Source organism: Nasonia vitripennis, chromosome 1, assembly GCF_009193385.2.
Source record: "Nasonia vitripennis strain AsymCx chromosome 1, Nvit_psr_1.1, whole genome shotgun sequence".
In the NCBI taxonomy this organism is placed as follows: domain Eukaryota; kingdom Metazoa; phylum Arthropoda; class Insecta; order Hymenoptera; family Pteromalidae; genus Nasonia; species Nasonia vitripennis.
The window spans coordinates 19,480,707-19,501,268 of NC_045757.1; the positions used below are offsets into that span (position 1 = coordinate 19,480,707).

The 20,562-nt window shown below is 39.1% G+C and overlaps 1 protein-coding gene across 10 annotated transcripts in view; it reads right to left on the reverse strand.

The window, feature by feature from the left end:
* LOC100114433 (protein phosphatase 1 regulatory subunit 12A) overlaps positions 1-19,988 on the reverse strand; it is a 35,534-nt gene extending 15,546 nt beyond the window's left edge. For 2 of the 10 annotated variants that reach the window (XM_031928862.2, XM_031928856.2), the window contains exons 1-19: positions 19,503-19,820; positions 18,126-18,498; positions 13,470-13,600; positions 12,226-12,344; positions 11,666-11,825; positions 11,380-11,524; positions 11,160-11,290; positions 10,918-11,063; positions 10,148-10,288; positions 9,434-9,643; positions 9,240-9,351; positions 8,349-8,486; positions 7,445-7,603; positions 6,582-6,713; positions 4,864-5,074; positions 3,307-3,582; positions 1,606-1,810; positions 891-1,000; positions 174-245 (exon numbers count right to left, since the gene is read on the reverse strand). In XM_031928862.2, the coding sequence (XP_031784722.1) occupies positions 174-245; positions 891-1,000; positions 1,606-1,810; positions 3,307-3,582; positions 4,864-5,074; positions 6,582-6,713; positions 7,445-7,603; positions 8,349-8,486; positions 9,240-9,351; positions 9,434-9,643; positions 10,148-10,288; positions 10,918-11,063; positions 11,160-11,290; positions 11,380-11,524; positions 11,666-11,825; positions 12,226-12,344; positions 13,470-13,600; positions 18,126-18,374 (2,847 nt within the window). In that variant the 5' untranslated portion in view covers positions 18,375-18,498; positions 19,503-19,820. Of the gene's footprint in view, positions 1-173; positions 246-890; positions 1,001-1,605; positions 1,811-3,306; positions 3,583-4,863; positions 5,075-6,581; positions 6,714-7,444; positions 7,604-8,348; positions 8,487-9,239; positions 9,352-9,433; positions 9,644-10,147; positions 10,289-10,917; positions 11,064-11,159; positions 11,291-11,379; positions 11,525-11,665; positions 11,826-12,225; positions 12,345-13,469; positions 13,601-18,125; positions 18,499-19,502 lie in introns of all 10 variants that reach the window. The other 8 variants (XM_031928870.2, XM_031928864.2, XM_016986618.3 and 5 more) reach the window with 8 other exon arrangements.
* Positions 19,989-20,562: the final 574 nt, after the last annotated feature.

Here is a 20,562-nt window from a genome sequence, read left to right on the forward strand (position 1 = left end):
GCATTATTTTAGAACTTAATTTGTCAAAAAATAAATCAACGTGCATCTAAAGAATTTTTCCCTAAGTCATGTGTGGGATAATTCACTATTGAACTGAAATTTAAAATAAATAATACGTAACCGCGTGTTACATAACTAAAATGTATGTTAAACACAAAAATAAAAAAACTCACCTCATTATGGTTGATCTTGGTATCATCGCAATCGCCACTCGCCGGGATGTCTTGCTTTTCCGGGTCGATTTCCTGTAACAGATCAAGAAAAGTCCAATGATTACAGTTCAACGCATTAATAGACAGTGTTTACACCTGACGTCAAATGAAAACATTGGCTTCTCAAATTAAGCCGGCCCACGCGCCGCTATATACCATTGCCGCATCAATTATATTTAAGGTGCCCGAAGAAAATCGACGATCGCCAACTGTTCGAGTGCATCAGAAGGTTTTTAATTGACCATGCTGGCGAAACTTGCTAAGCCTACCGTCACTGATTCTATTTTTTAGTTTTATTTTAATTTTTTCAAATTTAAATATGCTATTATTCTTATCTATATACCAGTCGAAACATGACTGATTATAGATTTATTATCATAACAATAAGTAGAAATCTAAACAACTACGTTCTACAAAAATATAAAATTAAAAGGATTTTTATTCAAACTAGTTTTTCGGTTGTTTTTACTAAGCACAATCTACTCAAAGCTTGTTTATGATGTAATAAATCTATCAACCCATACGTGTGCGCACTAGCATTAGTCGCCTGGCAAAAATAGAGCCGAAAATGCTACTGTCGACAGCATGGCCGTTAATTGCTATGATTTAGAGCCGTCGACGACTTTAAGAAGCTCTTGTACTATTATGTGGGAATGTCAATTGAAAAATAATACTAACGTCCATGTCGACATGAACGACTCCGGTGGATCTTCTTTTTGGTCTCCGCCTCCTTTGGATAACAGCCTGGGTCGCCTGTGCATTTCGGCTGTCGTTCTCCTTATCTTGCTCTGCAATTAATAGATGTTCTTTTATTCCAATAAAACAGAAAATTGGTAAAAATAATTGGATTAAAGATTCTACTGAAAAATACTAAGGAAGAAACTATAAAAATCCAATGAATCAGAGATGACTCTCATTTTTTACGTTCTAAATAAAACTTCGTCAAAATAATCGTTATTGTTAGTATTTCATTGCGGGCAAACAGCCAACGATATTCATGTTGAATGGGTCATTCACAAAGTTTTCGTATATTTTAAAAATTTTCATATTTTATGAGAAGCAGACCAAGGAGCGTCTGTTTAAACTTGTTAACGTTTGGATATGTTCATCTACACCTTGTTTACGAGGCTCTTTAGTCACTATAAAGAGGAGCCGAATTAACCAGCTAATCACCCTATAAAGTTCATACCCAATAAACCTCCTAGTATTTGCAAACTTTTTTGAAAATAAAATCAACCGAAACAACTTGACCCGATTCTATTTTCGTTACACAAAGATGCTTTATTCTTGCGAATTATATTTGTCATGGAATAAAACCACCAAAACGAAAACTTGACTCTCAATGTAATAGCAAAAAACTTTAAAAAACAACTAGATTTCGTCGTCACATTACCTTTATCCTCCGGTGGCTTGAGCGGTCGTCTGAGTGGCAGGGTAACCGTCGTCTCAGCAGTGCTGGAGGCGATGCTATCGACCGGAGCCGAGCTAGGCCGAGGTAGAGTCGAGCCACCGCCACCACCTCCCCCGGTGGGCCGCCTTATGTACGCCGTCGTCGTATCCGCTGACGTAGATCTGTTATTCGCGTCCTCTAGCTGGAACTGTGAATTAGACATAGACTTTTTTTTCAAGAATGTCTCAGGACGCTTTATCTCTGCTCGAGCTTTTCACGTCGAGAAGGACTCAGGTGCTGCAACCGGAGGACTCTTTTACGATTACAATATTCTTTGAATAAGACAAACGATTCCCCGGTGCAGCAGACCATAGTTCTTCTCGACGTACAGCGTTTGAGGCAAAAAAGAAATAAAAGGAGCCTTGTTTGTGATTGACTACTTTGAAAAACAGTTTTATTGCTCTCCTTACAAAAAACTGCAAAAGTATAAGGTATATATTGTGTATGTATTTATTTACAGTGGTAAGACAAAAAACATTTTGTGAATAGCGGCACATGGATATAATAAATCGCGATAAGCATATTGACGTAAAATGTTAAGGACTAGCATGCCCCAAATTATATCATGCACTTACATCTGGATACCCCGACATTCCTTTTGCTACAGTGTAAACGATATTCCTTCTCTTTATTTTTCTCTCTTTTCTTTGTTGCTGCATCGTTTTTATTGCGATAGTTGTGAGACCAATGAAAAAAAAAATCGTGAAACGTACCTTTTGCCGCTAAACAAAAGTGTCTGGTTCACGAGAATAAAAGAACTGGTAAGGATAGACAAATATGAAACAAGCGCAGGCTAAGATAAAAAATACGACATGTATGTACAAATGGAAGCTCGTACACATTCTGGAATCGACAGGTGACTAAATTAAGGGACCAGAATTTTGGATCAAAAAATGTATCATTTTCATTATAACTGATTGATACGTTGCATTCGAGACCAAAAATTCTACCGAAACGGAATACTTTTGAAGTTACGCTAGTTAGTGACTTATCGAATGTTAAATATAACTAATACTTTAAAATTAGCTCTACAGATCTACGTTGTTAAAAAAATACTCTTTAATTAGTCATTGAGTAACAAGCATAAAAATAACGTTATCAAAAACTATAGTTTTAATTTAAAAATCTCTAATATTAAAATCTCAAATTTAAATTTTTAGTAACAAGTAAAATAATTATCAAGCAAAGATGTCATTATTCAGCAAACCAAATAAGAATAATCTCGAATAAATCGATCCCTGCTTGATTTCATCTCTTCAAAATACTGCACGATACTAGCTCCTCTCGACACTTTTCACTACCTGTTCTATCTATAGCTACAACAATCCCAAAAACAATTTTGTAATCCAAAACCTCATCAAACACACAAGTACATATAGGTACACATAAACAAATATTAAAATATCGTCCTGGTTCGAACAAACACAACAAAAAAAACCCTATCGGGGTGCGTGAGTGCTGTCGAGCGAGCGTGCAAATACGTGTTTCTCGTAGCTGCAGAACGATAAGACCTGCAGTAATCTACTACTTGTACTCCCAACCGATAAAATTTAACATCCATGCACACCAGCCGCCTGCGTCGGCCTCGTCGCCAGCGAGCACAACAAGCGGTGGCTCTACGCTGGGTACGCTTGCATCACAGACCTTGCTGCCGCTGTCTACTTTGAGCCTCCAGGAGGGCCGGCGCTCTGGCAGATTCGTTTCGACCTCCGCACTCGTCGTCGTCGTCGTCGTCGTCGTCGTCGTGGTCGCCGTCGTAGTCAGCGATGGTTGCGACTGTATTGCCGTGGTTCCTGTTGTTGAGGTGCTACTGGCGATAGGGCTAGGCTTGCTGGCGCTGACCGTCGTAGGGCTGGCTGTGGTTATTGTGGCCGTGATCGAGGCCGTTGTCGTCGAGTTGCTGCCGGCCGAAGCTAAGCCCTGCACGGGGGGTTAACCGCCATCACAACAGAAAATCCAGTTATTGGGACACTGAGAGAACCGTTCTAGCTTGGCAGTTAATTCATGATGTGAATTGATATAAGTAGGATGAACTTTTTGAAAAATTATCATGCTAACAAAGCTTTTAAAAATGAAAAAATCAAAATATTGCTTTGTTACATGTCTGGAAAAAAGTAGATCCCACTTTTACGTTAAATGAAATGACGCGAGAAGCGAACAGAAAATATTTTACTACAATAATTCTCTCAGTGATTAAGCTGTTGATTAGCTTAGTAAGCTCAGAGATTAATGGACAATACTTTCAATGGTATTTCTTTTTACTATGCCTGTGATCAGAATATGATGTTTTTTTCACTGAGACATAGCTATCGCTTATTAATAAACACAAAACCAAATAGACCAAATTAATCATTGCTATAATTTGCGCGCAACCCACCACCAAGAGCCACTTTACATCGTACCGATGATAGTCCTTGCAAGCTCCAATCAACGTCACAGTAACGAAAAACGAGAAACTGAAGGTATATATGATATGACATGATGACACAAAAAAGACGATAATCTACGGGATCGTGCGCGGATGAAAAAAAAAAAAAAAATTAATGAAGATATTTATTGTAATAAATATAAATATTCTCTTCGTAACTGATCATGGAAAAATATAACTTTGAATACAAAAAAATAAGAAAAAAAAGTCAGAAACAATGTTTATATAGAAGTACCTAATAGTGTTATAATTTTTGCACTTTTGTAACGCAGTCTGCAACATTTTATACTGTGGTCGCAGTAAAAATTACAGTTACCACACAAATCCTTAGTCATGTCCAAAATCTACGTTATTCTACTCTTTATGGCAAAATATTAACTAACTCATAGAATTCGTATAATAATTATTCGCTAACAATACTGAGGCAATAGGATTCAAAACTACAGTCACGGCTCAATGCAAACTATTTACATTTCTGGGCAACTCAACGATGTATGTAATACACCCGAAATCGCGATGAAAACATGAGAGTCAAACAGTCAGAAGGAGCTTCCTGCTCCACCCAGAAACCCTACAATTTCGATTCCTTCTTTTGCGCAAAAAGCTCGCGCGCGATCCAAGCATTCCCCACCCTTGCCCCTCGAGAAAAGCACGTGAGGTATGGCAAGCAGCGCGGCGAGCTTGCCGAGCTTGCTAACGACAACCTCTGACTTGGCAGAGCCAGTTAACTCTTGGCGGTGAGTCGTCGCATCAGCTATATCCTCGAATTCTACCTGAGTGACGCTGGCGGTGGTGGTAGTTCCGGTAGCTGTAGAGCCAGCGACATCGTTGCTCTGCTGCTGCTTCTTCTTGACGAGCTGCTCGGCACTCTTGATCTCGTCTAGAGTTACGCCCTGCGTCGAGCGCCGGGTCTCACGGACGCGCTTCGCGTGCGCCTTGCGTTGCGTCTCGCTCTCCTCGTCACGAACCGGTGGCACGAACGACCTGCGAGACAGAAAAGTGGCGAGTGCCGTTTTCGTAATCTGGATTATTTTGATAAAGCGCTAGCAGCTGCATAGCTGGACACTCCGAACTTTATTCGCCTTATCGTTCAAGGTGCCTAGCTATCAAAATGCGAGAATCATATCAAAATGCATTCTTTTGGGTATCAGAAATTAAACATTACGCTTTATTTCGTAAATACGTACTATAGAATATTTTTACATTATTAATTAATACTGGTGGAAGTTAATGTAAAGTTTCGATAGTTTGCATCGGCGTTCTCCACAGTAAGCGTGTATCATACAAACAATTTTTGCAATTGGGCCAATTACCATATTGCAATGTATATACGCAACATGTGATAAATAAGACACGACATAATATAGGCAGAACAAATAGAAGCATTATTGATTCGAAAATATTCTAATATATACAATAATGATTTGTGAGAATCCATAATTAAGACAAACCATCGAAACGTCGTTGTAATAATGGTATGTAGGTAATCCTGTAATACTACAAAATCAAAAATAAAACCAGGGAAATGTCTTTTCACACTTTGCGAGTAATGTTTTCTATGTCACACACATATGGCGACTCAGCTTGAAGTAGTAGGTAATTATATTTTGAGTAAGCATGCATTCAAAAAAATTCAAAGTAGCTGTTCACCCTCGCATGATTAAATAAATCGTTAAAAACTCAAAACAAAATTTTCATATCGACGATGTCTTCTATCGAATTAACGCGCTGATTTCTGATGGCACCTGCAGCCTATTAAATAACCAGAATCCAAGCTGTTTAAACTTAAGTAAAATAAAATTAACATCGAACTCTAAAATATTGCTTGACCACGTCCAAAAATGCTACATGGAAAAATGACATTCAATTTGTTTTTGCACTGAATTAAAAAATACGGTGTTAACGCCATGATAGCACGTTGGCAATGGTTAAATATGTTGCTTTGCTATTCCATTAGAATCTACGTAAGTGAGTACAAGAATTTGCAAATAAAAGGTAAAACAATGTTTATTACGATTAACAAAGCACACTGTTTTAATCATGCGGTTCCAAACTGCAATTAAGACAAAAATGGTAAAAACCAATATCAACGAGGCATGAAACTGTCAAATGTTTTATGCAATTCGTCACACGCTTTGGATACACAGTTGAAAAGTGTTGAATAATGTATCTAATTATTGTATAACACTTGTTACAAAAACAAAAACGACTAAAATTTTTTACGTTCTTCAATATAAATATGGTACAATGATTCTACTACTTAGGTAAAACAATAGCTTTAAAGCAATGTAATTACGTACAATTTTGCAAGCTTCTAAATAATAGAGAATAAATTTAATTCACAGTTAAACTCTATTTTTTCATACAAATATAAGAATGATATATATACAAAAATGATAAAAAAAATCTTCAACTAATACATGGAAGTTCAAGTAAAAAAAATGCTTTGCAACTGTGTGAAACTCCGACGACAAGCGACGTGAGTACGCACTTGAAGAAATTTTTGAAGATATTTCCTGGGCTTAGCTTGCTCCCACCAGGTGTGGTAGGAGTTGCAGGTGCTGTCGTCGAATTGTTCGACGTAGACAGAACTGCTGGCGATACTTGGACCGGGCTTGATATGCTACTCGATAATATTTTATAAGTATTATTTTGAAAGTATAAAGTACTTTTGCTTCAAATTTACATTTGCTGGACGATTTTTTTTTTAAATAATGTTTGTTTTATTACAACTTCGAATCTTTATTCTCGCACTAATTATCAATTTTTCAACATTCGTGATGCAGTGAATCATCAACTTTAAGAATATGAAGTATTTAAAATAAAACATGAAAAATTTTTAATTAAATCAAATGAATATAACTTTTTGCACTAAAATTAGTAAAAGTAATAAGAGCAAAGTATTGCATAAAATTTTTTTGAACCATTTTTTATACAATAAGAAAAGATCTAATGCTAATAGAAAAAAGGAAGCCGTTTATTATGTTAACGATCTAGGCATAAAACGACTAGTCACAATTAGGCATAGAAGCCTTTTGTTATTATTTAATGGGCACTTTTTGTATAACATTCATGTATTATGTAACTAAATTTGAAAATTTCGAGGTTCAATAAAAACATTTTTATATTCATTCACATTCTGAATCTGGCCGATTGAATAAAAAAACGTTCACTACTCCAAGTACAGTCGCTTATTATATTCAAATTAAATTATTCTTATGCAATAATAAACGCATATTGTACATAGTAGATAAAAAATGCCCACTCTTAGGACGTAAACAACCGCATCTGTGTTGAAATGATGCGTGCGCGTAAATTGTAAAAAAAGAGACTATAGTGCGGTTCTGTACATACCTGCGAATCTGGTTAGCCGGTAGTGGGCTGATAACGGCATTAGCGCTAAGATTTGAAACGGGTGAGGTCGGTAGTGACTTGTTTGGCAGACTTGGTGACTGTAAACTATTGCCCTGTGGTACTCGCGTTAGCTCTAAATTCAATTTTATCTCCTTTTTCCTGTAAACAAAAACAAAGGAAAATTTATTAGAAAAGGATTTTAATTAAATGAGATATAAATTTTATAAACGTAGAAAATAAGCATTTGAAATGAGTATTTGTTTAAAAGAATATATATTGAAGAAAGTACCAAAAATAAGATTAATCAATAAATGATTGTGTTTTAATACAACTTCATGAAAGATGTATTAAGTAACATCACTGTGGTTTCGCCATTATACCACAGGTTTTCTTCATATACCTCATACCATTAAAAGAATACTTCATGCATCATTCCAATATAAATAATTTGCCACTAAATTTCCATGCAAAAACTATATGGGTAAATAAAAAAAGAATACATAAAATTAAGTTATTGACGAATTAAAAAACATTAAGTTCTTTTATATGTTACATCTGCTTTGTTACCAATCATTACCACACACCCTTGTCTAATGAAATTCCCTATTTGTATAAAAGAGTATTCAGAAAGTTTTACACATAAAACACAGAGAACAGTACAGAGTTTGTTAATAGTCATATTCCCTGATAATTTTTTTTTTCATTTAAAAGTCAGAAAGAATGCTATATTAGCAAGAAAAGTAGTAATTAAAGTAATATAAATAATGAATCCCATTATATCAATTCATTTCCCAATAAATACATACGACATGACTTCAGTAAACAATTCTAGTGTCGTACACGGTACATACGCTCACGTAGAAAGTCCGGAAGTAAAAAAAATACTTTTGGAAGGTGCGCGTACCTGTAAGTATCGCGCAAGGATGCAGATCGAGCGGTCGTGGCGTTGTTATGAGTAGGGGTTGGTGGATTGCAGCGGTGGAGAGTAGGGCAGGATGCTGCCTTGATACGGGCTCTCAGTGCCAGGTACTGCTCATAGAACCTGCGCAACATGCATCCGTGCCATGCACACTTATATACGGACTCGACTCGACTTTTGTGTCATTTTTAACTCCGTATAAGTGATTTTTTACATCGTTTTTTTTTAAAGAGGTGTGAATATTTTAAGCAATGATTAAGGCAAAATTTTTACTCATTATCAAGCATTGAGTTAATTATTAGTAATGGAATGGTTTCTCTGTATGTGCGACATTTTTTATTGCACATTAGTCGCTTTAACAAAAAGAACTATAAAAGCAGATATTTCTTAAAATGATTAATATAATTAGAAAATGGGCAAGTTTTTTAATAATATACATATTTCACACCCCTTGAACTTAATCGTCCCTTTATATAAAAACAATTTTAAAAAAATGAAGAATAACAGTTAAAAAAAAGTAGTTTTCAAGTATCTTCTACACTTGCCATCGGGACGCGACCGCGCCCCTTGATGAACCAATTGACTTATTTGATTATTTATACTTAATTTTTCTAATTTACTACTGAAAAGACTATCGATTTTTCATCTACGACTTTAAATAGAATTCGAACTACGTTTATCAAATAATTGATTTGCCTATACCGAGATAAAAACGTCACAAATGTATTTGTGTAATAAACAAAAAAACAATAATTGTGCTCGTGCAATATACAAGATCAATACTAAGTTGAACTGCCAAAAACACACAACTAAAATATATTAAAGACGTAAGCTTTCGTGTTGATTAAGCATTGCAAAAGAATTACGTTTACTCACTTTTCATCCGTTTCAAAACTATGAGTTCTTCTCAACACAACTTCTGGTTCCTCTGGAACTTTTGTCGGAGAAGGTGGGGTCTTTATAACTGGTTTCTCACGTTCCTCAATCCCTGTAAAACATCGATTTTGTAATACTTCATATCCAATAACCAATATACCTATATCATTAAAATAATTTTTAAATATACAGACTCGTAGAAATTGAATTGGTTGCTTCTGTTTCAAGACCGCGGTTCCTGAAGGATCCCGAGCGACGCCATGAGGGTATAGAACCCTCATCGTTGTTCTCAATTTGTTGCTTCGGTGGTGCCACGGGTGCTTGATTAGGAACTTTATTTACATCCAGCGATGGCTGCGGACTATGCGAGGCTCTTTCTTCGCGATTCACTCTATTTTTCTTTTCTGTAAATTAAAAAAATAAAAGTCATTTACCATTTGTTATATACCTAGCTGATCGATATGAATATATATACACACACATATATATATATATATATATATATATATATATTCATTTATTTATTTATTACATAGAATCAGTCATGAGCATAACAAATTTTAGAAATAATAAATTCAATTATAAAAATTATACAACAAAAACAAAAACAGTGTGTGTGTATCTGAAAATAAAACACAAGTGCATTATGTTGCTATTTAGATATATCATTCAAATGATACTTTTGCATTAAGTATTCATAAATACTCATGACTGTACAGTGTAAACAGTGTATAAATTTCTATCATATTGCACATTGATTATAATTAATAGTCCACGTCAAACGGTTCAGGAAACCAAAAGAACAACCAAAGTAAATAACAAAAAGAAAAAACGGAATTATTAGCGACAAATTCTCAAAAAACAAGTTGGCACAGAGCTCCTCGGGGGAGTTGGAGAGCAAAACTCACCATCATCGGTAAGACAAGTAGAGTTGTTTGATCGATTTGATTTATTAGATTGATCAGAACACGTGGAGGTTTGTGTATCTGAGCTAGTCTCAGATTCACTCTCACCCTCGCTTGCATCCACGTCGGTATCGACTCCCTCTTCTAAATCCACGCAGCGTAGTTTAGGGAGAATAGCGATAAGAAAAGATTGTAATAATGTGTCAGATAGAAGTTAATCTTGCGGGCAAGAGGAAGGAGAGCAGGTCATATTTTATAGTTTAGAAAAGTAGAAGCCTAAATTCTAAAGCAGCCGATCAAAAATAAACTGTCGCAATATTTTGTTCTCAACTTCAAACAAGACAATAAACAAAACCATTACTCGTTAATAATAATTGGAATACATTTTGAGTAAAACTACAGATGATTTTATGATAACTTTAAATTATTCATACTTATAGTCAAGAAATCGAGTATTTCAAGTATTTTAATTTAGATCTTTCACCTTGGATTCATTTTGGATTCCGTTGAACTATATTTTTCTTATATAACGCAATGTACGAGTTGACTATGCGAATGTCGAATAAACAAAATTATAAATTGCAAAAATATATGTTCGTTCCTCCATTATTTCATCTGAAACCCAATCCAAAGTATCCCATACAGAATCTGCACCAATTCAGATTCTAAGCATATATTATATTTTTGAAATGAATAAAAATTATTGCGGCAATTTTTCTTAAAGTCCTTGGCTAAGAGATTCTACGGCACATTAAGTGAAAATGCCAACTTACCGACGTCACTGTTCGTCCCGATGCTCGACTCTTCTTTATCGGATTGAATTTCCAGTTCGACTTTTTTAACTTTGTTTGGCGTTTCCTCTACATACGTTTCCGTTCCTTCTTGATCAATAACTAAATTCTCTTTGTTTGTTGATACACTGAAATTATAATTTATCAATTAGATTGGCATAGTAATATGGATTAGATTTTTATGAAAATAAAAACGATTATTTTGAGGTTCTCTTAAGACTCACCGTTTCTTTGGTATCGCTGGTTGTTTGTTAATAATTTGGGGGTGATCTTTTAATAAGACCTCTTGCTTCTTTTTTAGTTCCTCAAAGGTGTTTAAAATACTACTATCAACTATATCAAATGCAGTCTGGCCCTATTCGAATGAAAACAATTACTTATAGTATACTATGTAATATTATGTACGTTTCATAGTAGACTTGCAATTTTTATAACTATACTTACAGCATAATTTTTTATATCCATATCACAGTAATTCTCCACCAGAAGCCTACAAGCCTCACGTTGGCCCCAATGCGCTGCAGCATGAAGTGGTGTCCATCCATCGTTGTCTCGCGCATTAACATCACACCGAGCTTGCAGCAAGATGCTGAAATTTTGATTGAATTACTTTAATTTGAAAGTTAGCTTCTATTGGAAAATCGGAATATATTTTGATTAACGTTTAGGCCTCGTGCTAAGAGCACATAAGAAAAAGATTTAACATATTTGATGTCTGATTCAAACTTACTTCATGACTGTAGTGTAACCCTTGGCAGCGGCGACGTGTAGTGCTGTGGCTCCGGACCGAGGATGCATCGCGTCTTTTCCGGGTGCTCCAGATCTCCAGGCTCTTGCATCGCTCAGCATCAGCCTCTCCTCCTCGCTTCTTGCTTGATCGCAGTCAATGCCTATTTTACAAAGTCATGAAACAAATTGAACAACTGTCAAGCTTTAAAACAAATGTTGATTTTTTTTACTTAAACAAATCTTTGTTTCTCAAATTTGTAATGCAAAACTCCATTAAAAACAGGATTGTTAAATTTAATCAATCAAATTTGCAGATAGCTTAAAAGTACGTCAGTCTTTTAATAGACCATCTCATCAGCGTCTCTTAATTATCGAAGCACATAGAGTGACAGAGCGCGCGCGATGCAGAAAAAAGTACTGCCATTCGCCGTTGCGCAACGACATGTAGTCGTCGATGATAATGGAAAGGAGGATGGCGTCCAGTCCCGTGACTCAATTCGATTAAGCTCAGGCTATTGGGAAAGGTCTTTTTCTCCCTCTTCCCTGCATTCGACCACTTGCCTGCTTTGTCGATGTACTTCTGAAGCATCTCCTCCATCTCGTCGCTCTCGGCTATGTCGAGGGCGAGTTCGCCGTCGTTGTTGACCGCTGCCAAATTGCAGCCCTGCTCTATCAGGTATCTGTGCGAGCAGACCAACAGAGAATCTTGTGTTAAAGGACAATTGATGGATTTTGCGCTGGGGAGATTGAACGAGTGCCGGACGCCAATAAGACTCGTTTAGAGCGTTCGAGTTTCAGCGGTATAATAATTGATTTTCACGCGCTTTGTGTTGTGAGCTTTTGTTCACCGTCAAGCATGTATATGACAATTATATGGTAGATGTTACTTATCTAAATGACTTCATCGAGCTTCGTTAAATTACGGATACGACAAAAATTAAAACTTTGCAGACATAATTAAGAAAATGTGATTATATTAATCTCGAGTGCAGTATAAATGCGGACCCGACTGGTGAAAGGGGCGAAGATTCATCGCTGATTGTAAAAAGCTCTTTAATCACGAAACATTGACGCAAATAACTGCGCGCGTAATATCGCAAGCCCTTGAACCATAATTCCAGCACATTATAATCAGACATAATCAGCTTGGAACTTATTGCTCGTATTTTATTTTAAAATCATGAAAGTCTTATTAATAACGGGCAGTCGCTATTAAAAGTAATGCGGCTATAAACGAACATTTGTTTTGTCAAAGTTGCGCGTGACGTGGGATCGATTCTAAAATTTTCTTTTAATAGCTTTTTAATGATCTCTCGCAGCGGGGTTTATTAGTCATTCATTGATGCTGTTACATCCTCTTCAATTGCTCTATTCCCAGCCGATTCCTCGGCTTTAATCGGCCGGCCAACACACAAAGTTTCCACCTCCGAGTTCAATCAACAGCGACGCGCAAAAATGCCGCAGCGAAAAAAGAACGAAAAACCATATTTTTAGAAGAGCCGTAAACTAAAAACGACGCGTCGTCTCCGATGCGCAAACAGCTACAAAAGTCACAACAAAATACGCTCTCGAAGATAGCCGCGGCGACGAACAATGAGCGCAGACGAGGGAGCTTGCGCAACGTACGCCCGTAAAATCGGGATTTAAGCGGCAGCGTTTTAACGACTTGGGCGAGCGCTTGTATATGCGTTTCCTGCCAAAAGTGATCGGCCGTAAAGCCGGTAGCTCCCGCGCGGGCAGGCGATTTTTACGCAGGATGGAAGTACGTGAGTCAGGAAGACTCTGCTGGGTTTACTGGTACTGACTTGGCGATTGATATGAAGCCACAGGAAGCGGTCGCATGCAGAGGCGTCCAGCCTTCGTTGTCGCCTCGGTTGATGTCTGCGCCTTGCTCCACCAGAAACTCCACCATGTCTAGGTCGTCGTCGATGCAGGCCTGTAAACATGAAACGCGTTTTATTTTCCTAGATCACAAGCATTGACATTGTGTGCGTCAATTTTTTGTTTTCAGCGATAAGAGGGAAAAGAAATGCTTTACGAAAAGATAGACCCGATCCACACCTAGCGTTACTAATCGATTCAACCATGTGCCACTTTGAATACGTAAGCTGATTCCAACATTAAAATAGAAAAGCCGCGAACCTAATTCTCAATAATGGCACAAGTTGTACTTGTGTATTTTTCTATTCGCCCTGCAACATGTGTTCAAGTCGAAGACATATGTTTGACCCAGAAAAGGCGATACTACACGTTTGTTTATCTGTATAAACGAATGAGTATAGCTGACAGATACTTAAATTTACACAGTACATTAGACTCGCGATTATCTACAGTTTGAAACCACGGCATTCTTAAAATTTTTCAACGTTTCATTTTCGACGTAATACTGACGCAGATAACGGAGAGCTTTTGTGTTGCCGTGCCTTTTTTCTAATGCGATTTCACGCTCGCGACAGCCGTGTAATCAATTATTTGTATCGCGTAATTTAGAGCAGAAATGTTATTTCTGGAATTTGGAAGAACATTCCGAGAAACTAATATAGAAAGGCTATATAAAATGTTGGTAATGTATATCACTAAAGTTCCCGATCTAGGTATAGGTATTTTACCGAATCCGGGCACTAGTGAGATCTTTCTCTTCGAGAGCATTTAGCATTTACTATCCATAGCAAAGTCTAGTAAATGACTCTACCCTCGTTTTGAATATTGATAATCGTCATTTCTAACTTTTAAATTCCTGTATAAATACAGAAGCTTAACACAAAGGCCACAAAATTATGGACTAAGTAAAATATACAGCGCTCATTGTGCATTCGGCGATAAGAATATAATATCATTGTTCGACTTCAAGCAGTTGATATTAAAATACAAGTCTGACTTAGTCACCGACTAGAGAAACGTTGATAAAAGTAGTGTTTAATTATATACTATCAGTTGCCTCATTATTTGCTAGAAAGTTGGTGTTGAGGCCTTGCAATTTACGACGTCGATCTGACTCTCCTCTATTCTGAACGAGACACATTTTAAAAATATACTTCATTGAAGAGTAAAATCACGAGAAAACAAGTGCACGAGTGTCATGAAATACTCGATAAATTTCAAGAAAAACAGCCTAGCGGCAATCGAACGCCATACACGATATTTCACACGCAGCTGAGTTAAAAAGCGTTTTCTCGTATACGAAATAAATTTCACGCTCGCGGCGGCGATTTGATTACATGCCCTCTAATTTCTGAGTCACGGATAAGAGAGCAATGTATCAAAATAGCGCATTTTTGACGGCGAATTATTTTTATGTAGCTATATAACTTTTCAATGATTCGACTGATTTAGGTGCGTATGTGCTATTTTTAAAAGCTCACTCAGAAGCTTTACTCGCTTTGAGCGTCGTGTAATCGAGAGGAAAGTTATAGTCGAAACATCATTCCATGGAAATCGTGTAGTACCGGGAACGCTATCGCGAATCGTATAACGTTCGAGCTTTCTTCTACAAAATGCACTGCAGGAAGCGCGGGAGCTTGTTCGAATGTTATACCAAAAGACCCTGCGTAGTATATTTGAGGAAAACGTGCAGTATTATGTTTCAGCGTACGCTTCCAAATAACGTTTCCCGGAGACTGAATAAAATTCATGACTCAGAATCATAACTCTCTCAGACGTTAGATAATAAGATTACATCCTCCTACGTCCGACGGGGGACGAGTCCGGCTCTAATTTGTCAACCAGAAAGATTGACATCTGATTTACAATGCAATAGCTCCGATTGAGCGACAAAACAAACAAGATCGCGCGTTCGAATGAAAAGCTCGCTATCCGCGTATAGCTGCCTCATCGACGAGTATAAAGCTCGCCGGCGAGCGAATCCGACAAAAATAGTGCTCAATTATAAATTATCGGTTATCTCGGTGCCACGGCGAGCCCTCGTTCTGTCCAGCCAAAAAAAAAAAAAATAAACCGGCCGTTACAACAACGTCGAAATATATAGAGTAAGAGAGAGAGAGGGAGAGAGAGAGTGAGAGAAAAGCGAGAGTGGAGAAGGGAGGGCCAAAGCGGAACGCGCACAACTACACATAGTGGTCTGTGTGACTGGTAATAGAGGCCTATAAATAGCGAGCCGATGCCTGATGTATTTTCAACGTCTATTTTCGCGAATTCACAAACGGCCCAGCCTCGAGCATCCACGCGCTCCAGTACCGGGCCTCACTCTCTCTCTCTCTCTCTCTCTCTCTCTCTCTCTCTCTCTCTCTCTCTCTCTCTCTCTTTCTTTCGTTCTTTGCTTTCCTCTCCTCTTCTTGCTTTCTCATGACGGACGTCGATTTTTGATTGATTCCCGTGTAGTAGTGTACACTGTACATGTATGTATAGGGTCGATTTCAACGGGTTGACTGGTTGCAGTGATGATTCAGACTCGCGTTATCCGATAACTGATAAGCAGCAGCGACGTATATGCGTTACGGATTTGCACTTTGTAGTGTCTTATTCGCAGCTTGTTTAGATTGATTTAGAACACTGAACATTTGGAGTCGAGCGGTTTTCCTAAAATTTTTATTTGCCTCGGAAAGAGACGGCTGATGCTCGGTGAAAAGCGATGTTGTTATTTACAGAAACAACGTATAGGAGAGGAATTCTGGTGTATCATAACTTTAATTTTAGAATTTGTTCCGATGCTCTGGCTGCTTGGGCGAGCGTCTTTTGAAAAAAGCGCTAAATTTTGTGTTGATGAGATGATACGTAGTATTAAATATAGAAAATCAACAGCTTCGATCGCTCGATGGCACTTCGAATTTATGCGAAACGTGCTCCAGAATTTTAATCTCCCACGCGCATACTCATTCCAAAGCAAACAATCAGAGTTTATTGAATGAAACTCGGTACATGTGACGTGGAAAGCGACTATGAATGAAAGCTTACCCCCAAAGGCTGGCGCGTCAACATTATTTTCAGACTCGTGTGATTCATCAAAATTAGATACGACAGGTAAATCCATAGTAGACAAATTTTTTTCACAGAACGTAATCTCCCAGAGCATTACGAAAGCGTTTTCGTAGATTTTCAATCTCAACGCGACTCTGTGTCCGGCGATGCGTGTACTTGAATATCAAAAATAGACTCTCGAGAAAATTCAGAAAAACAAACACAGGGCTCGATGTTTAAGTTTAGAGGTGTAAACCAGTTAGAAATTTTCCAAAATACCGCCGCCTCTCGAAATAGCAGTCGCACCGTTGAGCTACGAGTGATTAACAATTGCATTTCAGCCGCGACGTGTGCGAGCTTGATAAAACGATCACTCAAAATCCGTCTCAAAACGCTCAACGCTATAATGTGTATACTCCTATCCCATCGCCCATCAGCTCGCTCCAACTAGCCGTGAAAATGAATTTTTTCAACCTACATCCACCGAGCGCTCGGGCGACCTGCTCGCCTTCCGTCTATATCTAGCACGTCCCGCTTTGATCTTCGGCCCCGCAAGACCAACAAACCCGCGCGCGATACATATGCGCAGACGCACGCGAAAATCTTACGAGCGCGCGCGGGATCCATTTAAAAATCTCGAGGAGCCAAGATGGAATCTTACGCGCGGCGAATGAATGGCATGTACAGGGGGGGACCTTTACATAATGCTTGCCGAAGACGGTTTTCCCGGCGCACGAGGTGTACATACGGGACGAGAGAGTGAGAGACCGATGCCAATTGGCAGATGATCGCGCCTTGACCGACACGACGAGGACGACGCCGCCGAATGTCGGAAATGAAAAAAATGCGAGAGACGAGCCATTCGTCAACCGCGGCGGAATTCTGCTGATGCGGGGTGTGAGGAAGTTTTAGCGATGAATTTTTCGGAAAATTTTTCAAATCGAAACGTTTGAGTTTTGAAATAATAATCTCTTGCGCTTGTTTGTTTTTTTGCCGGTTTCCGATTTTTCACAAAAGACAAATTACACTTGATTCATCGATACACGAGTCGATGGTTATCATGGAATTGTGCAAGCGCCCACACAATGAGATGAATCACGAATATGTTCGCGGTTGATGTTGATGCGCGCTCAAAGAGCGAAACTCATAATAAAGCCTGTGTGCTCAACTCACTGTTTGATAAATAATCGTCGTTATTGTTTGAGTAGCGTGCACTCGTGCGAGAGTAAATAAAGCCGTTCCTGCGCTCGTCCGAGATTTATTTTCGTCAAATCTCACTGGTGAACTTTGATTTGTTCTCAGAGTTGCAGCTCCTGCAGAATGCATGTCCTTGGTTCAGTTTCCACTTAAGATAGAATCGACTTTAACCGGCGTTTATGCAAGCGGTAGGCAATCGCATTTACACTGATTTTCGGAAGAGATATAGGAGCGTCTTTTGATTTCAAAAGAGCGAACCCTTTCACGTTTTTCTATTATACATGACCCTCCATATTTGCGCCGTTTCTTTCAATATGAGTGAGTACATGATAATGATCATTGGGTCTTACCTGGTGCAGTGCAGTAAGGCCATCAACATTCCCAGTATTGATATCAGCTCCTTTCTGCAGTAGCCTGATAACTTCATCTTTGTCTCCTGCCGCACAAGCAGCCAAAAAGACACAATCCGCAGAAAACTTAATCTTCCTGGTCACCTGCCTGGGGCGAGGTGGTTCCCTGTTTGTCTCCGATTGCTCCCATCTCTTGAGCTGCTCGGCTCTCTTGAACAGAGCCGAGCTAGATCTGTTCTCCAACGACATTGCACTGGATTTATCTTTGACTACTGATTGATGAATTGACTTTTCAGGCAAAATGCAGCTTATGCATAGACTGCTCTGTAATCACTACAAGGAAACTTGTCCCCAGCTTCTCCACCTCCTAAACCTAGATAAAAGTTTAAGTATTAGTTAGATAAACACACTTTCATATTTTCTTATCGATTGTTTGAGTATATTTTTTGTAGCTCTACCTCTTATCATGCCAAAAAGAGCTTTAAAATTTCATAAAGATCTATAAGATAATAGAATGAAGCTTGAATGAATAGTAATTGAAAAGAAAGCTGATTACAGAAACTCTTATCAAGTACTCATTCATATCTAATTGAAAATATTTAGATACACTCTATGTATCAGTGGAGCAAAAAGAAAACACTATTTATATTCCATTTAAAATTGAAAAAATAGAGTTGAAAATGAAATTCTTTTGAAGCTGAAATCTCGTACTTCTCTTACACAGAATCAAAGAAGCTGAATAATTTTAGAAAAGTCTCACGCCAAACACTTATTCAGCAATCTCGAGCATGCTTGAATGTTTTGTATAATCACAATATTAACAAGAAAATTTAGTAGGATATTCTACTAGATGAAAGCCTCCAATGCTTTACTGCAAAGCAGTATGTTGAGAATCAGCCAATTTTGGCAGCCTGCCAGTTCGTAAAAATCATAGGTTTTTTTTATAGTTTTTAAGGTGCTGTATTTAACAGCTATTGTCGGAAAACCAAAATATAGAGATGACTCTCGAGAAGACTTTAAAGCGGTGGAAGCATGTGTGCACTACCGATGAAAAATTTGAGTTTTAGCACAGACAAATCAAACCAAGCAAACTTTACAGAAATTTCTATTACTCTGCGTGAGCCAGTTTGCAATAAAGGACACTGAGAGTAGAGGATAATAAGCTCAGTCTACGTTGACTGTGCAGAAGCAGAAATATTTCTCGACTTTAACGGATAGAGCAGCTCTCTATAGCAGCTACATCAGCACTGTACACCAAGTAACACATTTACACACACGATCCAAGTTATTTCAGTTGGCACAAAACTCGGGCTTAGTCAGTCGACAGAGCCACAGATGATCCCAGAGCTATGGCAGTGCGAGAGTATAGCAACCAACCTGGCGATGAAGAAGACCCTGGGCGCAGCAGCAGCAGCAAGCTGGCCGGCGCAGTGTCGCGGCGCTCCTCCAGATCCTCAGCTGCTGCTTCTTCTGCTGCCTGTTATGCCGAGCCTCTCTTCTGCCGCCTGCCCCCATATATACCGATTTCTAAAGTCTGCTCTCGGGCTCCGTGTGGCTCGAGCAGTGCAGCGGCGCGCTCCAGCTTCTGGCGCGTTCCTTCCTCTCCGCGACGGTGTACAGAGCAGAGGGCTCCGAATCGCTGAGGAAGAAGCAGGCCTCGCCTCGGTGCGTTGCAGGCAGACGGGAATCTTGTGCAGCAGTGTGTGCAGGGGAGCGGTCGTTCGTCTCCGCCGCGGTGTGCTCTCTGCTGCTCCTCTCCTCTCCTCTCTCGCTCGCACTCTCTTTCTTTCTCTCCGCTCGCTCCCCGTCTCTGTCCCACTGCTATTGTGGAGTCCCGTCCGGAGCTGGCTCAGACTGAGAGCTGCTGATGCTCGCGCTCTGCTGCGCCTCCGTTCGTCTTTCTATCTCTCTCTCTCTCTCTCTCGCTCTCTCTCTCTCTCTCTCTCTCTCTCTCTCACTCTGCCTCTCGCTCCGTCTCTGTCTCCCGACGTAGACGATCTACTCTACGGCTACTCTTAATATGCGACACGGCTAGATTCGCGTGCTCTTGGCTATTCTTGGCCTCGTCCGCCGCCGTCTCTCTCTGGCTCCATCTGTACTACTCTACTACTCGCTGCCGCTGCCGCCGTCTCCGCGCCGTCCCTTCCGCCGTCAGTGTGACTGTATATGTGTCTGTGCGCGAGCGAGAGGTTAATACACTGATACACGCAGTACGCACACGGTATCGTTAATTTTGCTCTCTTTCTCGCCGTCGCCTCTCCTCGCTCGCGCGGTATACGTGTGTTTTTCACCGACACTCTCTCTCTCCTTCTCTCTCTCTCTCTAATGTCTACAAGGCAGCCGCGCTCTGATGATGTGACTAGGTTCGCGGAGTAGGGAAAGACGGAGCTTTGTTGTAAAGCGCGAGCGAGACCGCAGGCCAATTGTCGTGATAATT